Source organism: Rhinolophus sinicus, chromosome 1 (genome assembly GCF_057876585.1).
Source record: "Rhinolophus sinicus isolate RSI-liver-muscle chromosome 1, RSI-T2T, whole genome shotgun sequence".
NCBI lineage: Eukaryota > Metazoa > Chordata > Mammalia > Chiroptera > Rhinolophidae > Rhinolophus > Rhinolophus sinicus.
Window position 1 is genome coordinate 142273108 of NC_142501.1, and position 26425 is coordinate 142299532.

At 42.7% G+C, this 26425-nt stretch overlaps 1 protein-coding gene across 7 annotated transcripts in view; it reads left to right on the forward strand.

Moving 5' to 3' along the window:
- The first annotated feature begins 904 nt into the window (after positions 1 to 904).
- LOC109438008 (mitochondria-eating protein-like) overlaps positions 905 to 26425 on the forward strand; it is a 297423-nt gene continuing 271902 nt past the window's right edge. For 3 of the 7 annotated variants that reach the window (XR_016018543.1, XR_012493722.2, XM_088790152.1), the window contains exons 1-9: positions 1004 to 1236; positions 10921 to 11026; positions 11142 to 11257; positions 12841 to 12953; positions 16988 to 17083; positions 18721 to 19047; positions 20695 to 21145; positions 22451 to 22609; positions 23467 to 23642. Coding sequence is in view for 4 of the 7 variants with exons in the window: in XM_088790152.1 (XP_088646278.1) it covers positions 1150 to 1236; positions 10921 to 11026; positions 11142 to 11257; positions 12841 to 12953; positions 16988 to 17083; positions 18721 to 19047; positions 20695 to 21145; positions 22451 to 22609; positions 23467 to 23642 (1631 nt within the window). In the remaining 3 variants the exon portion in view is untranslated. Of the gene's footprint in view, positions 1237 to 10920; positions 11027 to 11141; positions 11258 to 12840; positions 12954 to 16987; positions 17084 to 18720; positions 19048 to 20694; positions 21146 to 22450; positions 22610 to 23466; positions 23643 to 26425 lie in introns of all 7 variants that reach the window. The other 4 variants (XR_012493721.2, XM_074324567.2, XM_074324568.2 and 1 more) reach the window with 3 other exon arrangements.

The following is a 26425-nucleotide window of genomic DNA, read 5'->3' on the forward strand; positions in this document are numbered from 1 at the left end:
AATTAAAAACAAGAGGTGGTTAAATTCTGAATTTTATGGTACTTGGACATATGCAATGTTCATATATTTTCAGTACCTAAAGAAAAGAAACTGAATTAAACTAGTTAGTGAGCTGAGGCCCTGCTCCACCCCTACTGTTTTAACAAATAGATAAGGGTTATTTACAATTGGTACATCATTTGATGGAATATAAAATTAGGGCTTCCAAAGTGCTTAACGATGGTTAAAAGGGTTTCATTTCAAACTATCATTGTGGCTTAGTACATCATTTTGAAATAGTGTCAAACCAGGTTGGAACTTTCACAAAGTCTCAATTAGAGAATTCAGAATTAAATGAAAAGTGCTAAGTGACTCTAAAAATGTACTACCAAATCTTGTCCAATCTTGAGGTATTCATTTTAATTTGTGAACATCGTGGAGCTAAAATCTATTGACTTGGGCACCCACCCATTAGGCCAAGGAACAACGGAAATGATAGAAGCAGAAAGAATTGAAATTTTAGTTGAAGCAAGTTTCATATAGGTAAGCCCCAGGTGTTACAAATGGATTAAAGGCCTGAGAAGTGAAAGAATAAAGAAGTCCCCGCCCGCCCTTATTCCACACTGCGGGCCTGTCTTGGTTTCCTCCAGCCCCTGGCCCAGCAAGGACTCTCTGTGGTAGGAGGCGCCCTCGCCTTGGGCCAGCAGCTGCAGCTTTAGGAGCAGCAACACTGCGCTCCCTGGCGGGTGCCCAGGAACCCTGAGGATTCTGGGCTCCAGGTGAGTGGAGGGCGCAGTGCGGACTGAGTGGCGATCCGGCCGTTGCCACGACGCCAGCGGCGCGCGTCCCTAGCAGCCGCCCCCCCACGTCAAGGTTTGTTTAATAATCGCCCGGGTATTTATGGCCGGGCTCTGGGCAGCCGCCCGGGAGTCAGGAGACTGCGGGGCAGCAGAGGAGGCGCGGCAGCGGTGGCTCAGGGCACCTCCCCCCTGCTCCCCAAACCCTGCCAGGTCTGACCCGCCGGGGAGGATGGAAATATCCGCCGCACTCTGAGCCCCTCAGGAAGATAACACTCTTCCCGCCATATCACCCCGAGGTCCTGCGTCGGCCACCGACTCATCCCCTCCACATCTCCGTCTTAGAGAGCGGGGCCGAGCGGAAAAGCGAGCGATGGCGGAAAACCTGAGGAAACTAGTCTCCAGCGAATCCTTACGATCGATGCAGGACAAGCTAGAGCTCTGGCTGAGGGACTACAACGTGAGTCAGGGTGGAAGACCCCCGGGGTCGCCCTCTCTAGTCCCTGTACAGCCCTCAGAGGAGGTTTCTTAGGGCTGGCATCCAGGTGGCTGCTTTGCAAAGCCGTGGCGGTTGTGATTCCGAGCAGGGACCCAGCCTCAGACTGGGATCGCGGGGACGGAAGGACAGGCACGTGTCTGCCAGCGCCCTTTGCTCGCCACCGCGCGAGGCGGCGCTGGGGTGGCGCGGCCGGCGGAGCGCGGGATTCGGAGTGGAGCAGTAGAGAGCGCACTTTAGTGGTAACCAAGGACGCTGGTGGCCCTAGCAACGGGAAAGACCTGCTCTCTGACCTGGGTCTGGTCAAGCCTACCACTCTCCCTCCCCTTCTCTCCGCCAGCAATCCACCCACTACCCCCAACTCGAATTATAACCCTCCTCCTTCTTCTCCATAAATCTCCTATTCTTGGAGATACTCAGCGGTTGTATCAGGACAGATTTTACAATATACCCAGGAATTATTACCCAGAGCAGAGTGAGTGAAACGGACACTTGTCAACGTTGCGGTTTCACTGGTATGCTGGCACAGTTAAAACACCAAGGCAGATTTCAGAAGGCCTGTTGCCAGGGCATTTGTAAGAAGCCAGCTTCTTCAAGTCTTATTAATTCCCAGTCCCACTCCGGCTCCCATTACTTCTCCCCACCTCCAGAAAGCAGAACTCCAGTGCTGAATTTGCTTTACATTCTGTCACTCCATCTTAAATAGGAGAGTCCACTCTTACCGTGTTTTCCCCAAAATAAGACCTAGCTGGACAATCAGCTCTAATGCGTCTTTTGGAGCAAAAATTAATATAAGACCCGATCTTATTTTACTATAAGACCGGGTCTTATATAATATATAATATAATATATAATATAATATATAATATATATAAGACCGGGTCTTATATAATATAATATATAATATAATATGTAAGACCCGGTCTTATATATTAAATAAGACCGGGTCTTATATAATATAATATATAATTATGATATAAAATATAATATAATACCGGGTCTTACATTAAATTTTGCTCCAAAAGACACATTAGAGCTGATGGTCCAGGTAGGTCTTATTTTCAGGGAAACACGGTACTTGCTACCTAGTCTCCGAAGGTTGAGAATAACAAATCTTGATACACGTGTTTACCCTTCTTAAAACGACCTCTTACTGTTAAGTCCGGGAATCTTTCACCCCTCAGAAAGACAGAGACACACACGACAATGCAAGTCACACAGCGAGGTTTATTTCCAGCTAGCTGGGGTCCCCGTCTCAGCCCTATGCAGCAGGATTCAACAAGGACCCCTCGCCTACAAAGCTAAGGGTTTTTATAGCAGTTCTAAGGTGCTTAGTAATCACTAAAGTCTTAGGGAGTACAGTATGGACTTCAATTCTCACATAACTAAGACATTTTGTAATTTCTAAAGTCTTAGGGAGTGCAGATTGTGCTATGCTTTAAGGAGTTTACAATAGATACGTTTCAAAAGCTTCCATATCAGGAGATAAAACATCTGGTCTCTATGCCCACATCCTGGAACTAACAATTAGGCCATTAGGTTGTTTTAAGCTCAAGGCTGTTAGGCTGTTAATCTTACTCTGACTTTAAAGTAACAGTTCTTGAGCCCAGGGCTGCCAGGGCTGTTAACCCTATCTTAACCGCGAAGCAGCAGCCCTTATGCTAACAGTCCCTTACATTACAAAATAATTTTGTATTTTCCCTGTGGCCTAAATAAACTCTGAATATTAAAAAGTATATTTAGTTTGTCACAAGACAACATTCAACACAAATGACATTAGCATATAGCTGGACCAAATTAAATGATTGTTTTAGAAACTACCTGTAAGTACTGAGAAATGCTCAAGTTTATTGTACTTTCCCTTCTCATTAACAGTGGTCCATCCCATTCCTCTGTTCTCAATGAAACCATTTCAACCTAGCTCTGCCCCCTACCCACCCACATACACGTAGTAAAGACTGCACTCTCAGAGACCAGTGCTTTTCAAATTATGTGCCCATCATTTTCTTCAACTCTCTGGCATCTCTGTTGCATTTGACTGTTGACATCCCCATTCTTCTAAGACTCTATATTTGTTATTTGTCCCCTTGCCTTAATCCACTTCCCTCTTGTGACTGTTCTTCAAGGGCCAGACTTTAGAAATCTTCTACCTTCATTCCTGCTTCAGCTTTTATAAGCATGGTGATGAATCTCATATCTATATTCAGGGCCTGTTCTCATCTGAGCTGTCACTTTTCTAATTGACCATTGGACATTTTCAACTGGGCTGTCATCTCAAAATCAAAACCAACATTAGCCTCTCCTATGCCCCAAACACCGACTGAGAAGGTAGATATTCAATCTTTTGTTTTCCGTGTGTGCATTTCCATGACCAAGGATCTGCAAAATACTGCCCCTCAGACCAGTCACACACACTGCTGATTGTTTCTACTCCTTGCTCACCCACAAATTCTCTAATTGGCAAGTTTTGATTGATTTTCTCATTGTATGTAAAATGAATTCTTTTTTTTTAATGTACTGCATAGGAGAGTGATTTTTTTTCTTTTTTTTTTTTTAAATTAAAGTTTATTGGAGGGACAATTGTTAGTAAAGTTACATATGTTTCAGGTGTACAATTCTGTAATACATCATCTGTATATCACATTGTGTGTTCACCACCCAGAGTCAGTTCTCCTTCCATCACCATATATTTGATCCCCTTTACCCTCATCTATCATCCCCTTCCCTGCTTTCCCTCTGGTAACCACTAAACTATTGTCTGTGTCTCTGAGCTTTTGTTTCTTCATTTGTTTGTCTTGTTCCTTTGTCGTTTTCAGTTTTATATCCCACATATCAGTGAAATCATATGGTTCTCGACTTTTTCTGTCTGACTTATTTCACTTAACATAATAATGTCAAGATCCATCCATGTTGTCACAAATGAAAAATGAAAAAGTCAGGCAAACCATTTAATGTTGTAACAGCATTCATATTTTAAAGGAATATTGTGATGAATCCTTTTGTACTATTTAATTCTTACCTAATATATAGGAAGCATATTTTGTGTGTGTGAGACTGAAGTTTCTTAAAACAGAAATAACTGGATTTTATACTGAAATTGATGGATTTAAATAGCTTCTCAAACTGAAGTTGGCAAGTTAATTACAAATATTTAGTGACAAATGTTAGTATTTTAGTGCTGAAAAGTTTTCACTCTCTTTTTCATATTGGGGAGGTAATTCAAGGTTAGGACTAGGATAGCAGGTAGGAGAGAACCATGGGAAGAAAGACATAGAAGATCATCAGTCTCTCGTGGGTAGAGATGTTAAGAGGGTCAATCAAATCTATTGATTTCCAGGCACGAAAGTGACTGGAATAGAGAGTTGCTGGAGGGATGTAAGGCTGGATAAGTCACGTGGAGACATTTTATGAAGGACCCTGGCTCAACATTTAGGCTCAATGGGTCAGGAGCTTTTGCTTGGGCAAGAGAATGGTGACAGGGAAGGAATGGGAACAAGGGTTCGGTCCTGTTGCTCTTTCCCCACGCTGTGATTATGACACTTCTTGAACACTTCTGTTCTTCTGTCCTCATTGCCTTAGCTTCTTCAACTCCCATTTGTTCCTCATCATGGAACAATCTGGAAGTATATCGAGTACCCCTCCCTCCCATCATTCTGGTAGAACAGGTCTCCTAACAGTCACTAGAGGCCACCTGGTGGTCAGTCAAGTCCAATCTCATTTTTTCCTGGTCCCTATCTCCTTGATTTCTCTGCAGCAATTGGCATATCTTATCAAATTGTATGGCTTTAGCTGCTTCCCAGATGCTGGTGAGTCTCAAATCTATCTCCAGCATGGGCCATTCTCCATCGCTCCTGACGTGAGTGCCCACCTGCCTTCCAGACAGCTCCACGTGGAAGCTCCACCTCCTCTAACCAGCACGAACCACACAGGACTAGTTATGCTCTCTCCAGTCTTGTTGGCTCTCTGCGTGTGGCTTCTGGTTGGGCGATAGCCCCTGAGACCCAAGTCAGAAACCTGGGTCCTTCCCTCCCCATTCTGCCTCACAAGTGGGTTCATCAAGCCCTGAGGACTCTACCTCTTCAATATCTGTCAAACGCCTTCCACCTTTCCCCTCTAGCTACTGTTGCTCTTATTCAAGCTCGCATCATTTATTACACATGCAGGAAAACCAACTTCTAGGGTATGTTTAGGGCAGATCTCAAGCGAACTTTGTTGCAAAAATACCTGTTGCAGCCAAGGAGGAAACTCAGGTATAGTAGCTTCTTGCTGTCCAGAGAATTCTGTCCCCAGCAGGACTCACAGTATCTTTACAGCCATCGTGGTTACAAAGGAGGCTAATAGCCCATCTCTGTTGCGCAGGGGTTGGTAGCTTTAAAAGAAGAAGTTCTGTATATGCTAATAATGTTAGTAGTTATATTCCTGAATATTCTACTCCTTTCTGTTACCTCTTGCTTTCCCATATGCTCAAAGCTGTAGACTAATTCTGAAGGTTATTTGTTTAAGTTCCACATCTAGAACATGGCATATTTCTATTGATTTCCCTGCGTTGCTCCTTGCCGACCTCCAATTCAACTTTGATATAGTTGTTTGAGGGGTCATTTTTTTTGGCTCCTCATTTCCCAGACCAGTGATTTTCAACACAGAGCAAAGCACTATCCCCGAGGCAGTGCTTTTAAAACTTACCCTCAGAAATCAATGCATTTTACTCCACAACATAACACACATACACCCTTATGCATATGTAACTGAAGCAAAGTTTTCACGAATCTTTAGTAATTGCGATATACTCTGTTATCTCTTAATTTGTCTTGGTGGGGGGCTGGTTGAGCCCTACTAAATTGATCTCACTTCCCACTAATGCTGTGGTTCTCAATCTTGGTTGCACATAAAAATCATCTAGAAAGCTTTAAAAAATTTTCCAGCTCCCAGGCCCCACGCTCAAAGAACTAGAATTTCTTGGAGTAGGAGCCCACCACGCTCCTCAGGTGAAGGCTTTCCTGAATCTTCCTGGCTTCTTACCACGTCCTCCTTTGAGCCTTACCATTGAAATCTGGTCCTACCTTTATGATAGCAAATAGTACCTGGTTTTGCATTTATTGACATGTTTGTCTTAGACTATAAATTCCTTGAGGGCAAGAGACTGACTCCTTCATCGTTGTGTCCCTCGCCTGCAGTGCCCAGTAGCTCCCTCCAGAGGGATTTGTTGAGAGCAGGAGTGAAGCAGAGAGTAAACCATCTATCTTCTTCTTTGCCTTCCTGGTTCTTCTTCATCTTTCTTCCTGGCTGTCCTCTTATTTCTTACCACTCTTGTTTTGGTTTTCATTCACTGGCCCTTCCTCCTCAGTCCACTTCTGCATTAGCAAAATTGCCCGCTGCCCGGCCCTCAGCCCTCTCCCCACTCTGTACTCTCCCTAATGATCTCATCTACACATATGGCTTCCACTCTGTCCATCTGCTGAAGGCTCCCAATGCCACATCCCCCACCCCACCTCTCTTCTGAAAGCTAGACTGATTTTCCAGCTGTTTTTGGTAAAACATCATAGTTGAGAACTCGGCTTCAGTGTCAGAGCCCGCAGGAATGGGTTTAGGTTCCAGCTCAAACACTGTCTCTTCCAAATAACTTAAGACCTTTGTTTTGCTCATGTGTGAAGTCGGGGTGATGAATGGCATCCAGTTTGTAGGGTTCTTTTGAGGATTAAAGGAAAGTGTATTTAAAGCCCTTAGCACAGTGCCTGGCTGGCACAGAGTAGGTGCTCAATAACTGTTAGGTATCATGACTGGAAATCTCCGTCGGAAGGTCCTACAGACACTGACTGTCCCCAAACAGCATCATCCTGCTCACACCTCGTACATGGTTCCGAACTTCCCAGCTGCATCCTCAAGTCGTGCCTCAGTGGGACCTTGGCTGACGCAGCTGTGATCTGGGGCCTAGATAGGAGCTTTAGGGGACGCTTGACGTCTCCGCAGCCCTCAGCATCTCAGCCAGACTCACTCTCTATCCAAACTCTATCTGGTCTCTTTCTGCCAGACTGATTTTCCTAAAATGCAAAGCGAATCTGACCATGTCATACCCTCCTCATCTGCTTGCCCCATTAAATCTTTTAATGATGGGATAAAGCCCAGAGCCCCTCATGTGGCAAATTCCATTTTTCATTATTTGGTCTCTGGACCCTGTGTTCCGCTTTCCCCTGTAATGTACCTCGCTGCTTCTTGCCTTGGTACCCGCTGTTCCTCTGCTTGTGATGCCCTAACCTCTTACCCCTCACCCTTTACCGGAATGTGCTTTGTCCCTTCTGCAGCTCACTGCCCACCTAGAGCACTTAATAAACGCTAAGGTAATATTTAACCCTTGTGTATTTCCCATTCTTCGTTCCACTTCCCCAGCTAGTGAGCTCAATGACAGCAGGCAACTTATTTTTTATTCTTAATTTCTCTAATGTGGCTTTGTATCCAGAGGTGCCAACCCAAGGCCTTACATGAAAGTCTGTGCTTTGGAATGAGGAGGCAGTATAATTAGTTCATCTCTTCATTTTATTATGTGCGAGTACACGTTTGGTAGAGTAACATGACCCTATGGAAACCTGAGTATCTTGTGCGATGCTTTGTGTTAGAAGTTGCAGCATGTTGTGACGTGTCTTGGGAACAGGAACTGTCTGACAGTATATTCTCTTCTGTTATTTAAGTTGTGTATACAACCATTTGACAAACATTCCTTTAGGCACCTACTTTGTACCAGATACCGGGCAAGGCCTAGGGGCATATAATAACACCACAGTAATACTGCTAATTATTATGTCCTTCCTCTGCTCTGTACCTAAGTTAGCTTGTGAGATCAACCACTTCGTAAATACGAGTCAACAGAGGCAATTTCATATTTGAAATTTCTTTTCTAAGGGAATGCAGCTAATTAGTGGAGAAGCAGATTTGAACCAAGGTCTGCTTTATTCCGAAGGCCATTGCTCCTTTCACTACCACATACCACCTCATAGGGACCAAATATTGGACATCTCCTGTCTCTGAGGTGCTGATACGCATTATTTTGTGCCTGCCCTGTTCACTCTTGCATTCCCAGCCCTGTATTCTGGCTTCTCTATGTAGGTAAACTCAATAATATGTGTTGGATGGATGAATAAACATGAGACAGTTCACTCACTTTGGATTTGTTACATACCTCCTAAGTGCCAGGATCACACAGAACTTGTGGCAAGTGGCAGAACTGAGACACTCATTCAGGTTTGCTGGGCTCCCATGCCCATTCTCTGTCCACGTAGCACATGGCACCGTCTAGCCAGGGGGCAAAAGGCTGCAACAGGAGAGCTGAAGGTCAGTGTGGTAAGTGCAGGAGTTAAAGAGCAAGGACGGGCTGCTGGTTCATGAGGAAGGAATGGAGGGCGCTGTTCAGGCTGTGGGTTCCCAGTGTTCTGATCATGTCGATATTATGCTGTTAAGTCACTCATTCATTTGTCCATCAAACGTTGTTGGGCCCTTCCATTTGCTATGGATACTAGTGGCAATTGATACAAACATGAAAAACACAGTCAATTTAAAAAATCTCATAGTCTTCTTAGGAGAAGCAGCGAGGGTAAGACAGAAACAAATGGCCACAACAGAAATAAGCGCTACAACAGAGCTGGTCACCAGGTACTACTTACCAGGCAAGGAAAGTAAACCTGCAGTTGCCGCCTAGGTTATGATAAGTCATTCCATCCAAACTCCTTCCAGGCTCTGTCCTGCCAACCTCTCTGACCTTCTGGGCTTCGGCCACATGCACCCACTTTTGGTTCACAAGGTGGCCAAAGTCCTTCCTGCCACAGCGCTTTGCCCCTGCTGTTCCCACCGCCCAGCACGCTCTTTCTCCTGTCTCTGCATCCAGGGCTTAGTGTGTGATAAGCGTGGGAAACCACTTACGTGAGCAGGAGGCCTTCCCAGGCTGCCCTCCCCATTCATTCTTTGTCGCAGCGGCTAGTCCTCCCTCTACTCCCAGCACTGATCACCGTCTAAAAGTCAGTATAGTTTAGTGGGTAAGAGCACGGGCTCTACACGAGGCAGCTTGGGTTCTAGCCGCAGTTCTGGTATTTTCCTAGCTAAGTAACCTTGGGCTAGTTATTTCACCTTTCCGCATCTCAGTTTTCTCATCTGAAGGTGGGGATGATAACCACGGCACTCACAGCTCCTAGCATAATATTGTGGGGATTAACTGGGTATATATGGAAAGTGTTAATAGTGCCCGGCACTTAGGAGGTGCGTAACAAATCCAAAACGACTGAATTGTCTCATGTTTATTCATCCATCCATCCAATACATATTATTGAGTTTGCATATATAGAGACGCTGGAATGCAGGGCTGGGAATACAAGTGTGAACAGGGCAGGCCCAGCCTCCGTCCGCAGGGAGCTCACTGCCTGTTTGAACCATTTCCCTTGATGACACAGATGTGCGTTTTGTAAACTTATAAACTCTTGCATGGAGATCATCTAAACTTTTCCTCTTCATTCTCGTTTCTATCCTCCTTGTAACCCGCTTCCTATCTCAAGACTTGTAGTGTCCAGGAGGCACCCACGGCTAGTGCCTTATTATAGCTTGAGATGACACATCAGTCTATGCATTTTTACACCCATATTATTTCTTTGTTGCTTGTAGTTGTGTTCTTTCCTTTAGTGTTAGGATCAATTAGAAGTTTGGCTAATTAGGAAACGTTAAACGTTCACCAGGAGACGACAGAAGCAGGATGATAGCTCAAAGCCCTACCTCCTGGCTTCTTCATATTCTGCTCTTATTGCTTAGACGGTTCCACAGCCACTCGAATCACCCCTTTCCCCAAGTCTGCCTAATTTCTTCTCACCTCTCGGAAGTCTTCCCCGACTTTCCGCGACAATGGCTCGTGAGCAGCCCTTGTGCTCGCCCTATAGTAAGACTTACATTCCACTGCAGGTAACCGTCCATGCTCCCGTCTCCCGCACTAGTCTGCATGTACCATGTGGCCTGGCCCCTCGTTTTGTCGTGTTCACCATTGTATCCTCCACCCAGCAGTACCTTCTTACTGTTAACAAGTGGTGTTCTTTATGCACACATTGAACTTAGGTAGAGGATAGAACCAACAAAGCGGGTAAATTAGGAAGCAATGGTGTGTATTGTGTTACCAAGGGTCTATTCACTTTATAAAATGACTTTTTGTAGAATTCCACTGAGTAGGAGTCAGGGTTATTGCTATTAAAATGACCCCCAAATCTTAATGGTTTAACATGTTGCGGACGGCGGGGTTTAAATCCCTCGTGAAGATTCTCGTGATCCGTACGCAACGTGTTAACATCCACAAAAAGCTTCCTCTATTAGGTAACAGTCATTAGAAAGTTCAATGAACAGCTTTCCAAATCTCGTGGCTCCACCATCCCTTATGCCCTTGGGGTCCTCTGCTGGGTCCTCTGCATTTGGCTGGCTGATGAGGAAAGAGAGAGCAAGAAGAGAATCACTCAGGAGGTTTTCTTCTGGTCACACCTGGAAGTGGCACACATCACTTCCCATCCCATGGACTGCAACTCAGTTACATGGCTGCACAAACTGCAAGGGACGCTGAGGAAAACGTTCTAGCTGTGTGCCCAGGAGGAAAGGGAACTATGTCTACTGATGCCTACCGCTTTGGCTTTGCAGACAAACTCGTGTGATCAAAATTTAAGTCTTTGCCTCGAACTCATCGAACAAGTTGCCAAAGTGCAGGGACAACTCTTTGGAATCCTCACTGCAACAGCTCAAGAAGGTGAGAATGGCCAGAACTTGCCCATGCGGCTCTCCTTCTTTTCTTTCTTTTCTTTGTCTCTCTGAGTTGGAGTGGTTGGATTTTTCTCATTGACCTGATTTATGGATTCTTTTAGGAGGACATTATGATGGTGTGGAGGTAATCAAATCACGCCTTTTGCCTTGGCTGGAGGCCTCCTTTACTGCTGCTTCCCTGGGAAAACCTGTTAGCAGCAAGGCCCCCTCTCCACAGGTAAGGATGCTAAAGGATTCCCCTTGACTTTCAGCAGGCTCTGGAAACTCAAACATATGGAAGATATGGTTTTGGCCCAGTGAGGGGCTCAATTCTACTTAGGGAATTGGGACATAGGTATGAAAGGTGAGTTTCTGTTTACAGTCGTATGGGGCACAGCGGACTGAGTTTTCCCTTAAGACAGGCCTGCATTCAAATCTCAGCTTTGCCTACTCACTAGTGGTGTGACTTTAGGCAAATCAATGAGCCTCTGCTTCCTCCGCTATGACAAGGGCCTGGTGATGACCTACACCTGGGACGTTGCTTGGCTCACACTAGACATTAAATAGTAACTTTTAAATGACAAATCAGTCACCCAGATAGTTAGGGTGCCACGGGTGCTCAGAAGGGAAAGAGATCATTAGATGGGGGAAAGCTCGGTATTCTGAAAGAGTGAAATAAAACTAACTGGAAACTTCCGAGATAAGAAGAACACTCAGTTCTGGTAGACTGACAAAGGGAATCACAATGTGTTGTTGATATTGGTGGTTCCCATGGGACAGTGTCAGTGTTATAACAGTTGAAGACCAGACCGGAAAGAGAACATATAGCTTGCGTAAGGCATTGGCATCGTTATGGCTGGGTAAGCAAAACATTAGTAACCCGGATTTTAAATGTTTATATGTATTTACATAAGTTCTTTCTCAACTCAAAGCCTGTTGAGCGGGCTGTTGTAAGCAACAGGGCCTTAGAGGCAGTAGCTGAAGGATTCCCGTCTGGAGATCTCTGGGCAGAATTCTGCTTCCTCTTCTGTGGTCCTGGGCAGGTTGCCTAAACTTTTACATCATAGTGTCCTCATTTGCTGAATGGAGACAATGCTTTTGCTGGTTTAATAGGGTCATTGTGAGAATCAGAGTGCTAAGTATTCTATAGACAGCAGTTGTCTTTAAGCAGTTTTTTTCCCCCCTGGGGATTTTCGTATGCTTTTTAGATTCTTTACCCCCTATCTCTATTCTGGGTATAGAGATATAGGATGATATTTCAATATCTTTTTTTTTAAATTGAGGTATAACTTAGCTACAGTGAAATCCATAGGTTGATGAATTTTGACACATGCACGTATCCCTGTAACTCACACCCCTATTAAGTTCTAAAGCAATTCCATCAGCATTCCTGTGCCATTTCCCAGCCACCTCCTTCCACCCCCAAGGCAACCACTCTTCTGATTTTATCAGTCCAGATTAATTTTGCCTGCACTAGAAGCATGTAAATAGAACCATACATTAGGGCAGGGGTGTCCAAACTTTTTTCAACGTTTTTTACCAAGGGCCATATGCGGTAAAATACACAAACAGCTGGGCCACTCACTCGAGGTGAAGTGCGCATTGCCTCACCTGGTTTATTTAAGTAAACAAAATATATTTTTGGAATTTGCTGCGGGCCAATTAACAATGGATTGCGGATGCAGTTGGCCCTCGGGCCATAGTTTGGACACCCCTGTGCTAGGGGCTTGATTTCTTTTGCTCAGCCTACTATTTTTGCAATCTGTCTATCTATGTTGTTTTATATATTCAGACTAGTTTTTGATGTGTGTATCATTGCAGGCCATGTTTGCTAAGGAGAAACAGAAAGAGTCTGGTGTTCGGGATTGGAATATAAAACAATTAGACTCTGAGCTGAACTCAACTCGTAATCAACTCAACCAGGTTCAAGACGAGTAAGAGGAATGAAAGTTTTCTTTTTTTCAAAAAGAATTGTTTGTTCTTCATTTAATTTTTAAGTTTGAAAGGAGAATAATGGCTCATGTAAAATGTAGACATTTGCTAATAAGTAATGTGTGTGTGTGTGTGTGTGTGTGTGTGTGTGTGTGTGTGTGTGTCTGTGTGTTGGGAGTCAGTGTCTTTGAACCTGGGGACAGGATTTCTATATTAAGTCATGATCCCCAAGACCCTGCTCCCCTTGGCTCCATTCCCGGAGCTCTTTCTTCTCCATAAGCTCATTATCAGCCATATTTATGAACGGAGGAATATTGTTACATGAAAATCTATTCGAGACGCAGAAGGGAAGGGTTAAGGAGGGTGTAAGATCAGGTAAAGAGAAAAATTAAGAGAAACAGCAAAAGCAAGATGAAGCAGGCTGCATTTATCTGTCAGTTGTACGCATTTACGGGATGGGACGGAGGCATCAGACTCTTTAAAGAATGAACAATTTGAGACATTGGAATAACGATTAGATATAAAAATGTGTTTTTAAAAAATGAAGCAATGCCAGGCAGCAACAGATATCAGATGCATTATTATGTGCAAAGTCAGGGTAACAAGTTTAAGGAATTACTGCCAAGAAAATCCCAAACTTTGGCTTGTACTTGAGGAAGGTAGACATGTGTGTATGAAACTGCATTCAAAGGACCTAACACAAATACATCAATAAGGTGTTACCCCTACCACAGCATCGCTCCACTGCTGACATATATGGGAGAGCAAGGAATGCTTTTTTAACTAGTTATGGCTTGTGATAGAATAGGGTGTGGTGTTCTGCCTTGTTCTCTGTTGAGATTTCCTTCTAAGGAAACCATCTCGAATGAGTTAGTTCTGCCTGATTAGAAAATACAAATTTCTGTCTCAAAATGCATACAGCAAAGTGTCAAAATGGAAATCACCCTGTGAATCTCATACCTGTTAATATTCTGGTATATGTTACTCCAGACATTTTTCTTGCACGCACACACAGAGTTACCTCCACACACTCCCATTCATTATTTTGATTGGAACTATCATCAATAAGCAGTTTTATAGCTGCAGCAAAGTTTACAAATGTAATGTACAAAGAGCATAATTCCTCTAAATTTCTGCAACTTATTTCAACTAATGTCAGCTGGTTTGGAGTGGGGTGAGGAGGATCCTTAAATGTGCCACTTCTTTTCTGGTTTATTGTAGTTCCTTTTATGTAAATATTCAGTTAATTCCAAGCTCAAACTTCTATTAGGGGCTGTGTTTCCCCTGTCAAGGGGTGTCATTGCCCTCCTGCTTCCTTAGACTGGCATCTAGGGGTTGAGGGGTGCTTGCATGCTCTCCTGGCGCTGGAGGAGAGGGCCTTTTGGTCTTGTACTGCCCGCTGGGTTCTCGCTGTCCTCAGTTACACCTGGGCACTGGTGTCTTGTGCTGAAGGTTGGTGAGTTATGTTTTGTCTGGTTAGGTCTCCGTGGACATTTGCTGGCCACTGCTGCTGATGACCAGGTCCCTCCATTTGCCTCTAGTTGTGAGGCAGGGCTTCGAGTCTTTGCTGGCTCTTGACGTCTATCAGCACCAATAGGAGCCAGGAACCCTACCTCCCTCTCTGTCACTATGGCTCTGTAGTTACCTATGAGGGGCACTGTGGACCAAGAAACTATGACTGCATGCATTTGTTAAAACTTGTTATTTGGAAATTATTGCAAATACAGAAACTTTGCAAGAATGGTACTAAGAACATCCACATACCCTTTCGCATACTTTGGCCCTATTTGCTTTATCATTTGTGTGTGTGTTCTCTTTATCTATATATTAATATACACATCCCCCGTCCCCACCATCCATGTGAAAGTTGCACACAGGTAGGTGCTTGTTGCTTTCCCCCAGATTTCCTAAATTTGTTTTGTTTTGAATCCACCTGTGGTTCATATTCTGTTTTTATATAAGGCATCACGAATGTTTTTATATAAGGCATCATTATATAAAGGCATTATTGCCTCCTAGGAAACAATTCTAAACTCCTTCCCAGGGCTGTCACAACAATGCATGAACTGGCCTGACCTCTCGCTCCACCCTCGTCTCCTGCCAGGTTCCCCTCGCCTAGTCCACTGTCTACTGCTTCACTTGGAGGCCTTTGCCTGTGCTCTTTCAGGAAAATGGAAGTCTTCTGCCGGCTCTTTGCATTGTTGGCTCTTTATTATCCTTCAGCTCTCAGCTTAAATGTGACTTTCTCAAAGTCTGTCTGTGACCACTATACGTCGAAAGGTCTTTCCTCTTTCCTCTTTTAATTCTCCTTCACAATGATCTGAGAATAGCACTGACCCCAATTTGTAACTTTGAAAAATTTGTTTGCATATTTATGATCCACTGGACTGGAAGCTCCAAAGGGTTACTGTCTTATGTTGCTATTTTGACACTGACGTGTCTCCAGCATCCAGCATCATGCCTGGCACATAGTAAATGCTCAAGAATTTGCTCAATGAATGAATAAATTTGTAAGAAATTTAAATAAATATTAACCTGCTTAAAACAATTCTTGGCACATGAAGTACCTCCCTTTCTTCTCTCTGTATGTCATCCAAGGGCACCAAACTAGCATGTACGTTTGCTTGCATGGATATGTGCTCACACGTCTTGAGAGGAAATTCATCCATCTCTTGAGAGGAAAAAAAAATTACTTTCTTCTTGTTTATACTTTCCTTCCTTTCTTAGTCTAGTTTCTTCTTTTAATTTTCTACAGTTTTCTCTTGATAAGAATGTTCATTTTCCCATATAAGCCTTTTAAAACCTGTCACGTATTCACATTTGAATTAGATCAGAGCAATTTCCTGCGAATCTCCTGGAGGCCTATTGTGAAGCTATTGCTACTATGGCTTTGTTTTAGACTTTAGACATTTGGTTCATTCATTCATTTTCAGGATTTTAAAAAATATCTACTATGTGACAGGTACTAGTTTAGGTGCTGAGGGTAAAGAGATGAGTAAAACAAAATCTTTGCCTTCAAGTAGTTCACAGTGTGTTTGTAATGAGATTGTAAATGTGAACCGAGTGTTGGAGTTGCTCAGGAGAAGGGGAGACAAACTTGGCTTGAGACAGTCGAGGATGGTATGTGGAGTGGCATTGGCAGGATGAGGAAGACTGGTGTGAGTTTAGAAGATAGTTGCACCATCTTCGCCTCAGGGCCACTGTGATGGAAGAGCTTGGATGTTCTAAGGAAGTAGGGTGAGTAAGTCAAGAAACCTTTGCCAGCCCGTGATCTCTCACTGCACTAGGACAACTTAATTGAGAACCATTGATTGGTCTTCATCCAATGTCATCCATCACACTCCCTTTTCCTTTTAAATTTAGATAGACTTAAAGAATAGTATGATTTATTATGATTTGCCTACAATGGAGAGAGTCCTTCACACTAACAGTGACTGAGCTACATGGAAAAGTTGGGAAACTCGTGCTTAATAAGTGATGGAAGTCAGAGGCAGAAAGACACTAAATACTTGGTAGTCAGGTGTAATTGTGGAGGGCTTTCTCTATAGGTGGGCAAATAATTTTTTTACATTTAGGAAATCTGGGAAAATTAAGTCCATGGCAACTCTACTGTGCAAAATAATGAGAATAGGTGGTAGTGTATTGTAGAAAAGCAAAGATTTTTATAGAGCGAGGCAATCTGGGAATTTGGTGTAATTAGAGCAGATGAACTAGGATGGTGAGAAGGAGGAATTGAACAAGTTTCTTTGTCCTTTACATTTTAATATTAATAATTATTACATAGTCTTTTAGGGCTAGTAGCTTTGTAACCTCTTTGTGTTTAATGTTGAGAAAGGATGCTAGCATGTTTTTGCATACAAGTAGTGCCCCATACTATTTGCAATATTATCTGATTAAATGCAGATGTCTTATAATTTGGTCTTGTTTATGTTGAATTTATATCATATGTGAAAAATTCCTGAAAGAAACTATGTCTTGATTTAGAAAGTCTGCCAATTCTAGAAAATCTGTCTTTCGTTACTGATTTCTTTTACAGTCTGGCTGAAACTGAAAATACTCTTGAAGAAACCAAGAACAGATCGGCCATATCCCTTTTGGCTGCAGAGGAGGAAATAAATCAGCTAAGAAATCAGTAAGAAAAAGAAATGACAGGATTACTGCAGCCTGCTGATTAATCTTTGAATTTAGCTTTTTTTTTTTTTTTTTTTGGTGTTCCATTACAATATGAAAGAATCTGTCCACATTGAAAGAGGAAAGGCAGCAATATTTTTATTAGTGTTTCATATATTTTTCTTACTACGAAAACATTACCTATCTACTAGAGAAAAGTATCAAAGTACAATATAGTATGAAGGAAACTAAAATCCCTCTCATAATTCCAAAACCAGTTACCATTACCATTTGACATTTCTTCCAATTTATACATTAAAAATAGTGTTAAGACTACAAAATAAGTATAAGTTTACAATTTTGGATCCCATTTTTTCTTTTAACATTGTGTTTTATCTATTACTAAGACAAAAATGTTGCAGAACTTAGTTTTGAATAGATGTATCATGTTCCATCATTTGGGTATTTCCCTAATATTGACTATTTATTTTGATACCAATTTTCAACACTGGAAATAACATTGTGGTAATTTCTGTGGCAAGTCTTAGTTTAAATTTCAGATGATTCTCCAAAGATACATTTCTAGAAGGGGCAATGGACACTGATCCTTTAAGATTATACCTTCCATGATCTTAATTTTGATTCCCACAAAAAGAACAAGTAGAAATTGTATTAAAATACATATATGTAAATACATATATGAATACCGTTCTATTGTCTTTACACGTTCCAATTGTTCTGATTTCTTCAGGAATATCAGTAAATATTAACTTGGAGCTAATGTTTTCCACTTCTATCTCCCCTCTCATCATTTTAATCTCTTATTCCTATCTTATGCCTTCTCAAATACATTGATCATACTACTCAGTGATTTCCAATAACCCTGATTCTGTTCTTTACTGTTTGTAGCATAGCTTTTAATTCTGCTATTGCATTTTTTAGCTTCTTATATCCTTCTCAGTCTTACCCCTTACCTTTTTCATCTTACATTGTTGTCTTTTCATCACAGCATGTCCTCTTCTTATGGCTTTTGCTTCTGTTTTATGGTGGCCATGCCTCTTTGTATCTTTATAAAGGTGTCAATTTTATTTCCAAAGCTTTGTTTGTTTCTGTAATACATTATTTTCATAGGTCCACACTTCCACCTAGTTCTGAGGATGTTATTCAATTCCCATTGTAGTTATCCCCATATTCCATCTGTTTAGAGAATGGAAGTTCTGGCGAGGATAGCAGATTATGTTTTTGTCCAGCTCAGGACTAGGTTTTGGAGGTCAAATGTTTCCAGAGTTTTGTGCAGTTAAGATCAGTCCAATATAGAACAGTATGACTATAGGCCCGTATTGCTTTTGCTAGAGATCTGCATGCCTCTCTTCTCATCAGGAGCCTTTTCCCTTGCAAACTGCAGACATGGAGTGGCCCCTGACCCTGGCAAGTCTACTTCCTAAGTATTTCTAATTGCCAATTCCTACGTATTTCCGTCAGTTTCCCCAATGCAATAATAGCATACGAAGTAGAGTAGCCTCTGTTGTTAAGTATGCCGATTGTTGCTTATTACCTTTTCCTACGTCCCTCCCTCCCTCTCTCTTCTTTTTCCCTTAAAATTGTGTGTGTGTGTGTGTGTGTGTGTGTGTGTGTGTGTGTGTGTGTGTGTCTGTTCAGGCTTAAATCTCTTCAAGCCCAAGAGGAGGCCCGCAACAGGAACTCAGAGCGTAGAGGCTCATTGCGTAGGAGCAGCGAGCAGCGCGGTGCAGAGTCCAGAGGCTCGGAGCCTCGGAGCCCGGATCTGAGAAGCTCGGAGCAGAGGAGCTCGGAGCAGAGGAGATCCGAGTGGGGCACCGATAAGCGTGGCTGGGACAACCGCAGCTCCGACAAGCACAGTTCGGATAAGTGGAACGCGGAAACGATATGCGATTATGAGAAACAGATCCGAACGCTGAAGGACGAGATCACTGCTCTGTGTGCTGAAAAATCTGCACTTCAAGGAAGGTTCGTCACATTCTCACAGACACTTTCCTTTAAGTTCCTTTTGTTAGTGATACAAGCCTGGCTTGGAAAACAAAGTAAAATGACATGCTTGAACCCAAACCCCAACAATATGGGAAGCTTTGAATTGTAAAGGGCTTTCTCTGACTGCACCCTTCCAGGGTGAGAAAACACTCCCTGGATCCCGAGTACTTAGGCACTAACTGATCTGGGGCTGACGACGGGGCTTAAGGAATGAAACTGAGACGTATGAGAAAGGAAAATTCTTTGGCTTGAAACCAGATTTGAGTGGGCCTATAATGCAAGAATGAATGTTCCATGGTAGGAAGGTCTCTGCGTCCTCAGAGTCCTCCCTCCCTCCAGGGATGATGACCTGCTGTCATTCTACTGGAGGGCAGTTCCTTTTTATAGCTGCCTGTGTGTGATAGCTGTGTGGCTACCTCTTCTTGTGAAATTCCTTTCTAGCGATGGACAGAACGTTACGACCGGTCATTCAGTTAGTGTTAAGTGAGGACAAAACAGTATGTTTCTGTTTGGAGTTGCTGCATTTTCTTTGTTCTAACGTTCCCTCCCTCCCCCCATGCCCTGGTTCCGGCTATCAAAGCCACCACCGCACCCTGTTCCCCTAAATGTCACCTTAGTCTTTAATTTTTGGGACTCACTCCGTCAGTGTGCTGCCACCACCTTGTACTGGCTCCTAGGAGTGGCTTCTGTGCATTTTTGCCTAACTCTGCGTTCAATGACATCACATTGATAGCTTGAAATTGGCCATGGATGGAGTATTTGTTGCACCATGCAATTGGCAAACACTATAAATGAGGGCTTCCTCCCCCCCTTTAGAGTCCACTTTGCACTGCCATTTGCCCCATGGTTTCTTCTACATGGGCCCCCTTTTGGGGGCCCATTTGCTTTGGGCTAGCTAGTCTGATAATTTAGATTGTACTTGGTAGTCACGTTTCACTGCTATGGTGCTTTCCAATTCCAATCCACGTGTATTAGCTCACCTGATCGTCCAACCTCCATCCCTACCTTGAAGTAGAGCAAAAATTATGTGGGTGAAAGCTGAGGCTCTGGAGAGGAGAAATGATTGCAGACGCTGCCACTGCTGTGACATGGAGAAGCTGGGACGGCAACATAAATCTTCTTTCACATACGGCTCCTGTGGTGTGAGCTCTTATACCACAATGTCTACCGAGGTGTTGGGGCACGGAATACTGAAAATCTCACTTCTTTTTGAACTCGGTCTCTTGCTAGCTGTGTCAGTCTAGGACAGCCAGTTAACTTTCCTGAGGTTCAAGTTCCTCATCTGTAAAATGGCCAACAATCAATGCTGGCTTCACAGGGCTGCTTAAAGGATACGTTGAGGTCCTCAATGAGTGAAAGGGTTTTATTAATTCTAATTCACCCTGCAAATAAATATCGAGTCTTGTCTGGTGGTTGTGGTCACGTCTGAGGCCTCATGGATTCACAGTGCCTCTGACAGGCCTAGTGGAGAGGTCAGGAAGGCAGCTGCGTTCCCCGCCTGCAGGGGCGCATGGCTCCTCAGTATGTTTGCACTTTATGTGGGGAGGAGCAGCAGAGTCCAGGAAGGACAGAGAAGTGAATCAGAGTGATCAAAGTGCCTCCCTGCTGATTCTTGCTTATCAACAGGTCCGCCAGGAGCCGGTCTCCTAGCCCTGCCCCTCGCGGCCGCAGCCCCAGCCGTAGCCACAGCCGCAGCCAGAGCCGCAACCACAGTCGCAGCCCCAGCGGTAGCCACAGCCGCAGCCAGAGCCGCAACCACAGTCGCAGCCGTAGCCACAGCCACAGCCGCAGTCAGAGCCGCAACCAGAGCCCCAGCCGCAGCCGCAGCCACAGCCGCAGCCAGAGCCGCAGCCAGAGCCCCAGCCGCAGCCGGGCAGGCAGTCCCTCAGCAGCAGTGGTGAAGATCAGGACCCCGTCTCCGAATCGCGCCCGACTATCCAGTGCGGCGCGCAGGGCTGCCCTCCTGTCCCGGTTCAGCGATGCCTATTCCCAGGCCCGCCTGGATGCCCAGCGCCTGTTGCGGCGCTGCATCGACAAAACCGAGACCTTGCAGCGCATCATTTACATCGCCACAGTGGTATGTGACACTCCAGCTGCGCTCCAGAGGTCCTTGGGCGCAGCGGGGACACACGTTTTGGTTAACTGAACAGCTTAAAAAGACTGGTAGAGCTTGAGGTCCCTGCAAGAGGGAGGGATTTCCCTCCTGCCCTCCTTTCTTCCTTCCATTGCAAGTGTTTAGGATGAGTCATTTTTCACAATCAATAACTATTCATATATATTAATATCGATACCGACCAGACATCTGTTGAAGTATTCATAGCTGTAGGACTATCTCAGATGGGTACATACTAAGTTGATTTGCACTGAATTTTCTAAATGGACACAGGTGCACCAGTGGATATATTACTTGACTATGGCAGATTAAAAAGTGCTTATATATAATCCTAAATCCCAAAGCAAATGCATTTGTTCCTTGAGTACCATATTGAGCTGCTGAATTCCTTATGAGAACAGATAAATGTTAAAACAACAGAACAGAACATGGGTGTGGGAGCAGAATGATCAGAATCTACTGAACTTTATGCTGTATTTATTCATTTATATCAGAGGTCAGCAAACTAGCACCTGTGGGCCATAGCTGTCCCTGGCCTGTATTTCTAAGAGAAATACCACCTGAGAGTTAAGAATATAAGAAGGGTTTTACATTTTTAAAGGGTAGTAAAAAAAAGTGAGAAAGATACTATGTCTAAAGCCTAAAATATGTACTATCTGGCTTTGTACAGAAAAAGTTTGCACGCCCCTGGTTTATATAATTAAGAATCACTTTCTGAGTTGGTTAAAGTTCTATAAGCATAGAGACCATGTCTTTCACGAATACCTAAGTTTTCCCAATGCTGACTACATAACAGGCGTTTCATACATAATTCTTGAATTGTGTATGTGCCAGATAACATGGCAGACCTTTGATGTGTGTCTGTGTACTGCATAAACCCTAGATTGATCATTTTCTCTCATTTCTTCACCAGTAATATGGTATTACTGTGACAGCATAGCAACAACTAGCATCTTTCCAGTATTTACGTAATCACAGATGATTTATTTCTTTGAATCTGTACCGTCCTGCTTCCTGCACTCAGGATTACCAGAATGATGGTCTGCTGTCTTGAAATTAATGAATGTGGATAGTCATATATGTATTTATTTCAAAATTGAGATGTGTATGTTCTCCCAGCTTAAAAATAGTTTTGACCAACTGTGTTTAGTTATTAGAAGATCCATGTGATGTTGAATTTTTGATGGGTGTTCTTTCTTCATCTCTTGCTCTGCACATCTTTGCCTGCCTCCTCTCACCAAATAAATTTACTGCAATTTTTATGCGCAGGAGGCATTTCATGTGGCTAAAATGGCATTCAGACATTTCAAGATCCGTGTGAGGAAATCGTTGACACCGTCTTATGCGGGGACGAATGACTTTGAGGCTGCTGTTTTGGATTACATCCTTTGTCATCTTGATCTGTATGATGCCCAAAGCAGCGTAAATGTAAGTGTTGGGTCTCTTATTAGGGATGGTTTGCTGCTGATGATGTTTATACCGAATACTAATGACTCAGAAGTCCATTCAGTGCTTAGTATTGCTTCTATGTAATAGAAGAGCAGAAATGAGCAGCACCCAATTTACTTTGTAGAACCAGCCATTATTGGCTGTTTTTTTCTTAGACATTTTATGGGGAAAACTATTCTGAACTTTATAGTTCTGTTCTTTAGAGTCTTATGACTGGAAGATAGAATATCATAGTGCTTAAGAGCAAAAATTTTGGGATAGGTTAGTGTGGCTTTGCATCCTGGCTCTGCCACTTACTAGCTGTGTGACCTTGCTCATTTACTTAACCTCTCTGTGCCTTAGTTTTGTAATCTTTACATTGGAACAACAATGGTCATGACCGCATAGAGTTCTCAAGAAGAGTAAATGAAAGAAAGAGGGTAATTTGCTTAGCACAAGATTTGGCACGGAGTAGACTCTCAATAAAAGCAAGCTATTACAATAATTATTATTATTACAGATTATGAACAAGTCAGAGTTCTGTGTTGGCATATAACTTGCCCAGAATAAAAAGAAATAAGGAAAGGATAAATAAAATCTATTAAGTGTTTTTCTTTAGTTTCTTTTTTTTTTTTGAGACTCTCTTGAGGCCTTTAGTATGTCATTTGTACTCTGTCATCTCTCCTCCTTCCCTATCAGTGAGGCTTTCTCCTTTTAGCACATGTAATCCTTCTCTACTGTAGCTTGTTTTTACTCCCATGCTCTTTCCCCACCTTCCATTGGTCATAATATCCTTAGGATTGTCAGTTTCATGTCACAGGTTGGTAACAAGGTGATACCATCTTTTTGTTTTTCAGGATGTGATCCGAGCCATGAATATCAACCCCAAGATTTCATTCCCTCCGGAAGTTGACTTTTGCATCCTCAGTAACTTCATCCAGGAGATATGCTCCATTGCCTTTGAAATGCAGACGTTAGAGCCACCCTTAGATATTGCATTTGGGGCCGATGGAGAGGTTTTTAATGATTGCAAGTAAGAGACATAGGAGCAGAAGCAAAGGGATTCTTTATAAATAAGTGACCTTGTCTCTATTCCCTGGGAACAATTTAGGGAAAAAGGACTCTGGGTGGGGAAATCAACAGACACCACCTGATTTCCAGGCCCTGCTGTGTACTTCCCGGTACTACAGGGCAGGGCCCTCTCCTGGGGTCATTTTCTTTCTCAGCCAAATCTGATTCAGGAGGGATAATATGATTTCCATTCAACATATTGGTCTTGGGGAGAACTAATGATTGCCTGGAGCCTCTGTGGACCTTTTTAAAAGAAAGGTGCTATATAAATGCAAGTGTGTATTATAATACGTTTTATTGTTTAAGAATTTATTTCTTATTGAGGTAGCATTGACATATAACATCATATTAGTTTTAGGTATACAACATAATGATGTGATATTTGCATATATTGTGAATTGATCACCACAGTAAGTCTAGTTAACATCTGATACCATGCATAGTGACAAAATTGTTTTTCGTGTGATGAGAATTTTTAAGATCTACTCTCTTAGCAACTTTCAAACATGCAGTACAGTGTTATTAACTATAGTCACCATACTGTACGTTACATCCCTATGACTTATTTATTTTGTAGCTGGAAGTTTGTACCTTTTGATCTCCTTAACCCATTTTGCCTTTCCCCATGCCTCTGGCAACCATCAATCTGTTCTCTATATTTATGAGCTTGGTTTTTGTTTGTTTTTTAGATTCCACATATAAGTGAGATCATACGGTATTTATCTTTCTCTCTCTTATCTCTGTTAGCATAATACCCTCTAGGTCCATCCACATTGTCACAAATGTCAAGAGTTAATTATTTTTATGGCTAAATAATCCATTATATATACGTGTATGTGTGTGTATCTATACAGAGGGTGCGAAAAAATATATACACATTTTAAGAAAGGAAAACTGTATTAAAATTGTAATACTCAATATATATCAATAACAAGAGATGAACACAAGTCACGTTTGACTTCTGCAATTACAAGAGGTGCTCAAAGTGGTTACCATCAGCGTCCAGACACTTCTGGTTACGGTGAACTACTGCTTGAGCAATGTTGACCAAAGTGTCCACTTGCATACATTTTTTTGGCACCCCTGGTGTATATATATATATATATATATATATATATATATATATATATATGCATGCCACATCTTCCTTATCCATTCATCCATTGATGGACACTTATGTTGTTTCCATATCTTGGCTATTGTAAATAATGCTGCAATGAACATAGGGGTACATACTTCTTTTTGAATTATTGTTTTGGAATTTCTTTGGATAAATACCCAGAAGTGGAATTTCTGGATCATATGGTAGTTCCATTTTTATTCTTTTGAAGAACCTCCATACTACGTATATCTTCTTTGGAAAATTGTCTATTCAGATTCTCTGCCCATTTTTTAATCAGATTGTTTTGGGTTTTTTGCTTTCGTTGGTTTTTATTGCATTATTTAGGCCAGATTTCTGAAAATGTGGTGTATGGGTCACCTGCATCAGAATTACTCAAGTACTTGTTAAAAATGCAGATTCCTGGATCACACTCCATGTCATTTTTGCAGTATAGGCCTGGGGTGGGGCTGAGGAATCTGTAATTTAACAAGCACCCAGGTATTCCTTCTGCACACTAACATTTGGAAATCACTGCTCCAGACTCTTTTATCTAGGAGCACTAGATGTCTACCAACTTTTACATGGTAAATGTTTCCTTTATAAATTAGAAGAACTTTAATTTAGAACATTTTACTTAAATTGTATGAGATCTGATGATGTAGCTGGAGATTATCCTGGAGGAGGCCACGCTGATGGTTAAGAACGGGCTCTGGTGTCAAACTGCCTGGGTTCTAATCCTGGCTCCACCACAAATCAGCTATACAGGCTTAGGGAGCTACATTTTTACTTAAATTTTACTTAATTTTCCTGTTCCTTAGTTTCTTCTGTCAAATGGAAGCAATAATAATACCTATTTCCTAGGGCTATAGAAAGTTCGTTGAGATCATTCAGATAAAGTACTTAAGGATGCTGCCTGGCATGTAGTGTGCTCTCAGGAAATGGTAGCTCTGGGTCTTTGCTCAGGTTGTAGGGTTATGGGTTGGTGGCAGCCCCCTATTCCTACCAGCTTGTGATGATGGAGACCATATAGCTTTATTTTGCTTATAAAAACCACAACGATGGCATTTCCTATTGCCTTGTAGCATGTCATATTTTCTTGCCATCTCCCAGCTTCTAGATTCTTTCAGATGACTGCTGCCAGCATGCATCCCCTCGTGGAAGAGCTGAATATTAGAACATTGCACTGCAGTTGGATCTTTTTGATTCTCTTACAAAATACAATATCTGCATGCCTCTTTTAAAATTCCTTTTTCCTTAGAGCATTCATGGTCCCACTCGGAAATATTCACCCATTTCAGTTCATGGAATCTGCACATTTCCCAGACCTCCGGCAGGCCTCCTGCTTCCATGCCTTAATCAGAGGGAACATGCAGCCTCTTGGGGCTCTCTGTGGCCTGCGCTCCTGTATGGCTATGGAGTGGAAACTGGAGTTGCTAGGAACGGTTGGATTTGGCTCTGCTTCTAGGATTTCACAAAACAAGTCTAATGCTTTTCCTTTTCATTCATTCTTTTTTACTTTAGCAGCCTTTCACACATGTAAAAGCATTCCTCAAATTCTCCTCCTTCTGAACTCTGGCTTCAGGTTTTTTCCTATGAAGGGGGTTTGAGACTTCCTGACAAATGGATGGGTTTCCTTGGCCTGT